The 6,768-nt window shown below is 30.7% G+C and overlaps 1 protein-coding gene across 2 annotated transcripts; it reads left to right on the plus strand.

Annotated features, from left to right (window-relative positions):
• Positions 1 to 337: 337 nt before the first annotated feature.
• On the plus strand, positions 338 to 6,493 carry LOC126971745 (protein-serine O-palmitoleoyltransferase porcupine). Of its 2 annotated transcripts, XR_007730984.1 has the most exons (3): positions 338 to 474; positions 549 to 4,831; positions 5,607 to 6,493. XR_007730984.1 is itself a non-coding variant. In XM_050818134.1 (2 exons), exon 2 carries the CDS (start codon positions 669 to 671, stop codon positions 1,995 to 1,997), a length of 1,329 nt encoding a protein of 442 aa, XP_050674091.1. In that variant the 5' UTR covers positions 338 to 474; positions 549 to 668; the 3' UTR covers positions 1,998 to 6,493. The 2 variants fall into 2 exon arrangements, 1 of the variants encoding a protein (XP_050674091.1); XM_050818134.1 differs by having other exon boundaries at positions 549 to 6,493.
• The last annotated feature ends 275 nt before the right edge of the window (positions 6,494 to 6,768 follow it).

Raw genomic sequence — 6,768 nt, forward strand, 5'->3', positions numbered from 1 at the left:
AGTGTGGCAATGACGTTGGGGATTTTAATCATATATTCTTTGCCTGTCCTCGACATGACCGTTCCGCTTTTATTTCCTCGCTTTTGTACATTAAAATTCCTTTTCCTACTTCAATTTCTGTCCTTTTATCTAATATAAATATTGATGTATATAGAATTTTAGCTAGTTTTATTTTTCTTAACGATATAAAATTATAACCATTTATGTACTTATATACTAAATTTACCTGATCCTTTTCCAAATTCTGTTCCAATTCTCAATCCAATGACACACTTCCTCACCTTTTTGTATGGCTGACGCACAAACCGTGCAGGCCAATAAATGGCGCAAAAAAAAAAATACCTGTGACGATAAATACGTCTCACCCCTAAAATTTATTTATTTCTATCCATTTCTGTTACACCAACATGTCAATAATATTATTTAATGTTTATTAAAATATTTAGCATTTGTCTGAAACAAATTATTATAATAGTGGGTAATTTTATTAATAAGTAGTTGATGTTTATGATTGTTATTTGAGAAGTATAGTTTAAATATTGTTGCAGGACACTATATCGAATACATGAATTTCACCGGTGTTACACCGGCGTAGTACTTGGTCAGAAAGAATCTCTTTGTTTACCTTACAGGAGTCTAGCGTCTTTTTATAATCAGTCAATGAAGTGATGGATGATGAAGACGATTACACTGAGGACACATGGTCCTATCTAACTTTATGTATTGAGCCGACAGTTTATGAAGGTTTACGTTTCGCTAAGGATTTGATACTCGCAAATTTTTGTTTTCGTTTTATTTTACAATATAGTTCACTACCACAATTTAGTCGACATAGTATAAGTTTATTAATAGGTAGTTTTCTATTATATTTAAATATTGGATCTGCAATTACATGGGTCATTGGACTAACATTTAGTGCATATACACTCATTTTTACTCTTACAAAACTGCCCAACAAAAAGTATTTAGGTGCCATAACATGTGTTACTATATTAATATTCTTACTAACATGTGAATTGTATTTGATTAACCCAAAAAAATGGCAACAAATTCGAGGAATTCAAATGATTGTTTCTATGAAAATAATTTCTGTCGCAATTGAAATGGATAGAAATCTTTTCAAAACAATGTTGAACCCTATTGAATTTTTTGGATATATTCTTTGTCCTGCCAATTGTATGCTTGGTCCCTGGATCTCTTATCATAATTATGAACAAGCATTAGGTGTAAGATTTTTGTCAAAACGGTGGATTAAAATTATTGCTTTAAACTTATTGATTTCTGTAATATTTCTTGTTTTATCAAACTGTGTTGTTCCTTGGTATATTAGTGATAATGTTTCAAAGTGGTTAATGGCTTATAGGGACGCCCAGGCTTTCAGAATGTCTCATTACTTTATTTCGAGCTTATCTGTAGTATCAATGGTTAGTGCTGGTTTTGGCTTGTCTAACAGCTGTCACCAAGATATTCAAATAACAAATCCATTTAATATTGAAATCCCGAGATCTTTGGTACAAGTTGTAATTTTTTGGAATATACCAATGCACCAGTGGTTAAAGAATTATGTGTTCAGAACATGTCAACCACTGGGACAATTTTTTGCAATATTATTTACATATATTGTGTCATCATTACTTCATGGTTGCAATTTTCAGTTATCTGCGGTTCTGTTAAGCATTGGAACCTTTTCTTATGTAGAATATAACTTAAGATATAAGATTTCAAGTGCTTTAGAAGCTTGTTGTCTAGCAAACCCATGCATAAAACAGTGTGAACATAAACATAATAAGAATAGTTTGCTAGCTATAATTGTAAATTCAATATTTTCTTTTATCACAGTTATGCATCTCGCTTACTTAGGAGTAATGTTTGAAGCATCATTCACAGTACAAGAATCTGGATATTCCTTTTCTCATACAATGGGCAAATGGGAAAATTTAAATTTTTTTAATCACGGATTTACCCTATTTATGTATATAATTTATGTGATGATGTAAAATACTGTACTGATTAGATCATACAGTAGAGACTCTAAATTCCTGATCTCAGTTATATTGATTAACCGCTATCTAGACTACCACCAATGATTAAATAATTTGGTATTTTTAAATGACACTATCTAGATTTTCAGATAAAGTTGGTGATGAATTTGTTGAGAACATTTTGCATTCAACCACAACAAAGTAAGAAAGTTAAGTATACTGGACCATGTCATGCGGAGCATTTTAGGGAGTAAGCTGTTTTGAAATTGTTTGTAAAACAATCAGAGTGTGATACACATATAACAACTAAAACAAATATGTGAACAAAATAATTTGTACCATTGAAAATGATATGGGATAGCAAATATTTTATACTGAAAATAAAAAACAGTGCACTCTAACGGTTATTTTTAAGATAAGTCAATTTATGATAAAGTTTTTCTATATGGTATTACTAATTTAAGGTTTTAAGATATTTGATCGTATGAAAGGCTCATAACAGCAGTTCTCTCCTGTAAAATATTTTAATATAACTAGCTCAATCAATGGCTTTTTTTTCGATCTAAATAGAAATAAATCCAGTCTTCTGATGTTTGTTTCCAGTGAACTCCTAAACTAATGAACAGATTTTAATGGGGATTACTTTATGTAGTGCAGTTTAGTCCAACCTGAGAGATTGGATAGTATTTATTTTGATTTAGGACCAATTATTATTTTTATTTCCAATACTTTGTACAGACATATTTTTTATTTATTTTGAGAATTTATTAACACACAGTTTGACAGTTCTGCTGTGACACAATTTCATTATAAGAACAGGGAGAATATTTTATGAAATAATTCTTGATGTTCTGAAATATTGATAAAGTTATAAAAAACAGTATTTCATTTGTTATGTACAGAACAACATCTGTTGGGTCAGCTTGTGTTTTAATATTTACCACATATTATTATATAGTGTATACCAACACAGTATTTTACAGTCCAAGTAAAGCATTTATACAATATATACAACTATTGTTAACAATGTAGAAGAAAACTTCTTATTTTTTACTCTTTGTCTGTCTGTATGTTTCTGTTAATCCATGAATAGGCTGGACTAGTACTGCCACCTGATTGACATGTATTTATAGAGCTTCTTATATTTCAAAAAATGTTTTCTGTTTAGAAAAGGATTCTGCAAAGGAATTGAAAGATCTGAATTAATGGTTAGATTACCACATTAATGTAAATGTATTATTATTTTATAGCAAGTTTACCACAATATAAATCACATAAGTTGCATGCAGTATTATTTTGGAGTAAGTGTAAATTAGTAACAAATATGTGCTTGTTTTAGCAATTTTATTTATATGGGCATTTAAAAGTTTGTTAGGCACATCATTTAAATAATCAGACTTATACAATGGTTTCCTAATACCTGGAGGAAATCCTACTAAATGATATCATCAGAAATATGTATTGATGTATGAAAATAATATTGTAAACTATTTATTACAAGATAACTATTTCACAGTTACATTTTTACAGTTAAATGTTTTTCTACTTAACACATTCATAAAGTTAATTTACTTCTCATTGCAATTTGATGAAATAATAATTATACTGTCATAGTATTCTCAAAATAAATATAATGTAATCATAAGTCAGTTTAAATGGTTTTTTGCTTAGATAAGTAATAGGTCTAGATAGTCTCTTGCTGTTAGACAAATAACAAAAACAGGCCCGGAATAATACTTTAATGTGTGTGACAAGCTACATCTTATGCTTGCAATTTGTATTACAAGAACACTTTTTGTTCTTGTGTGTGAATTGCTTAAAATAGAGGTTAGTTCTAAACTCAATTGTTTTGGATGTTTTCACAACTGTCATAGTTTAACTAGACATATATAAATGATTAATGTTTTTGTAGTACATTTAATCCCAAATTATAACACCATTGCCGATTCTGAAAGATTTTCTTTTTACCCCATTGATTGATTGAATATTTATGTAATTATTGTTTGAATCACTATAAATAATTTGGATTCGGTAATTGACTTTTTCTTCTGTTTGGATTTCACAGCATGGTTCTAGATTTTCAATTGCGACCTTGTTACTGCAGAAGTATTCTGGTCTTACATACAATATCACAGTTTTATGATCTTTTACAACCTTTTTTATTGTTTTGATAAGATTTTTTAAATAACTGTCCATTTTACTCACTTTAAAATCCTGCTCGCTCCAATAATATGCAGTAAGAGTATTGAATATTATAAATGAAACATGTGGATGTTTTAATAAAATGTTCCCCAAATTCTGGATAGTTACTTCAAACTCTGTGTTGTTGCATGTCTCCAATATGAATAAGTTACTTAAAGAGGATCTAAGCATAACTTCAAGTTTTTCATTAATTTGAACTTCATTTATGTCTTCTAGACATTTTAAGGACTTCAGTAACTTATGCTTAAGTACTTTCGATAAATTTTTAATATCAAAATTTCCATCTGTTATAAACATAATTAGACTGGCCCCAACCCCATTTAATTCTTCAGGTATAAGTGCTTCAGACACTAATTCATAGAGTAAACAATTAGCACTGTTTTCGCTAAATAATTCAATAATACTGCCAGGCTTGAGTCCACAATCAAATATTGCTGGATAATAATTTTCAATACCAGGTTTTTTACAGAGTCTAGCTAGTAACTGTAATCCCGATTCAAGTTTAAATTTGAGCGCCATTTTCAAACAATTTAGTACCAAATAATAATAGTCTACCAATCAAATGTATATAAAAAGTAGGTACTTAGGAGGTAAAGAGAAAAGAATTCAACTCAAGTCAGCCTGGCGCAACTAATAAACTCGAATAGGTATGGTATTGCGCTAAAAATAATGGCGGCAAACGCTGTCTCGCTCTAACATATATTCCACTCTCTTTTGTTTGTTTTGGTTTGAGTGTCATGTGACATCTCATTCATTCAAATTAAAAGTGACTGCTAACAATAATTTTTGTTACGAATTTTCGTTTTCTTTTACTTTATTCGTGTATTATTCAGGGTAATGTGCTTAATTATTTATATACTAAATGCGTAAGACTTTCTAAGCTATACAATGTAATAATAAATGTGTAAAATATGTGGTAAAAAGTACGTTAATAATCAGCGAATATATCCCTCGTGTTTCGAGACCTTACACCAGGTCGAATTGTAGTCTTACTACATCTAGAGCTGTTTCGAACAATGTGTCTTCGTATCTGTATCCATCTCTTAACCTGACGTAATTGTGAAGAACACAACAAGCTTTAATAATGTTTTGCGCAAATTCAATATGTACATTGAGTGGTTCACAAACCACTCAATGTACATATTGAATATATATATATATATATATTCGCCATTTTTCTACCAGAATTCCAAAACAACACTCAATATAACGTCTTGCTCTAGAGAGGCGGTAATTAAATATTCGTTTTTCTTTGGTTAAATTCTTGCCGCAATATGGTCGCATAATATTTTCTGATAAGTTTAATGCCTCATCTCCAACTATAACATGAGGTAAACGTGTTGTACGAATTTCTGATACTGGTTTTGGTCCCGGAATGTTTAAAGATTTTTCGAAAAATTATTGTTAAATTGTTAATTTCAGGTAATACTCTTCAAAAAAATTGGAAAGGCCTTCGCTACACATTAGTTCGTGGAATGAAAAAAACAAAGAATGCACCATCAGGCTCTGGAGCTTCGAAGATTTGATATTTATATTTTCAACGTCTTATGTTCCTCGAAAGGTCAGTACGTAATAAAAAAACAGAAAGCAATATTCAAGACACCTCTGAAAACTCAGAGACAGGTAACGAGTGTAGACTCGGTAGCAGATGCAAGTGAAGACATAATGAGGCCGCCGAATCAAAATATTAAAAGAAAGAAAATGACTGCCGCTGATGCTGAATTCCTGAACATAATTAAAAACAACTGGTTTCCAGCTTAACGGAAGGGGATGATGACAAACTTTTCTGTTTATCTTTACACAAAGAATTACTTAAGGTACCTGAGGCCAATCGTATAGTAGTAAAATTTGAATAAAAGAAAATTTTGCAAGCGGCTCTACAATCTTTGCAATCAACTGTGTATTCAAACAATTCGTATTCGTACTTTTCTAACAGTTCGGCTCCATCTTCAACTTCAATTCAGGTTCGACCTGGATACCATGCACATCCTTCAAGACCAAATGAATTTACTTTTCAAGAATATGACCCAGAAACGCCATCCATAACAGCATGGCAAGGCCGAAATTCTATTTCAGTGCCAAGATCTTCACAGGCAGCATTATATGTAAATTCTCTATCAACATCATCAAGAGATTCTCAGGATAGTGAATGTCTTGACCTCTTCCAAAACCATGACATTGTTTAATTATTATATTTAATCTGATACTACATTTAATTCGTTTTGATTAGTAAACTTGATTTTGTATCCTAAAAGACTGTATTAGTATTATAAGAGATTATGAATAAAACAATACTTACCTTAAAGTTATCACGAGTTTTTGTTCCACTGAAACAACATCCTCGCGCGGAACATACTTTGCACATGGCGATAAATCTTCGTCAATTAATAAAAGTAAATCATCAAATGATTTCAGGGACATACGGAAGTAGTTAAAAAAATTCTTCTCATGTTGTCTTAATTTCGGATACAAAGTTTCAAACATACTATGTGTCATTCTATCATTAAGAATTGGATGTACTAAATACATTATATTTTCCCTCCGTTTCTGTCTCTTCCACCGACGGTAAGCTAACCACAACGAT

Source organism: Leptidea sinapis, chromosome 24, assembly GCF_905404315.1.
Source record: "Leptidea sinapis chromosome 24, ilLepSina1.1, whole genome shotgun sequence".
NCBI lineage: Eukaryota > Metazoa > Arthropoda > Insecta > Lepidoptera > Pieridae > Leptidea > Leptidea sinapis.

Coding starts and splice junctions, on each gene's coding strand:
- LOC126971745 (XM_050818134.1), top strand. CDS start 669: ATGGATGATGAAGACGATTACACTGAGGACACATGGTCCTATCTAACT.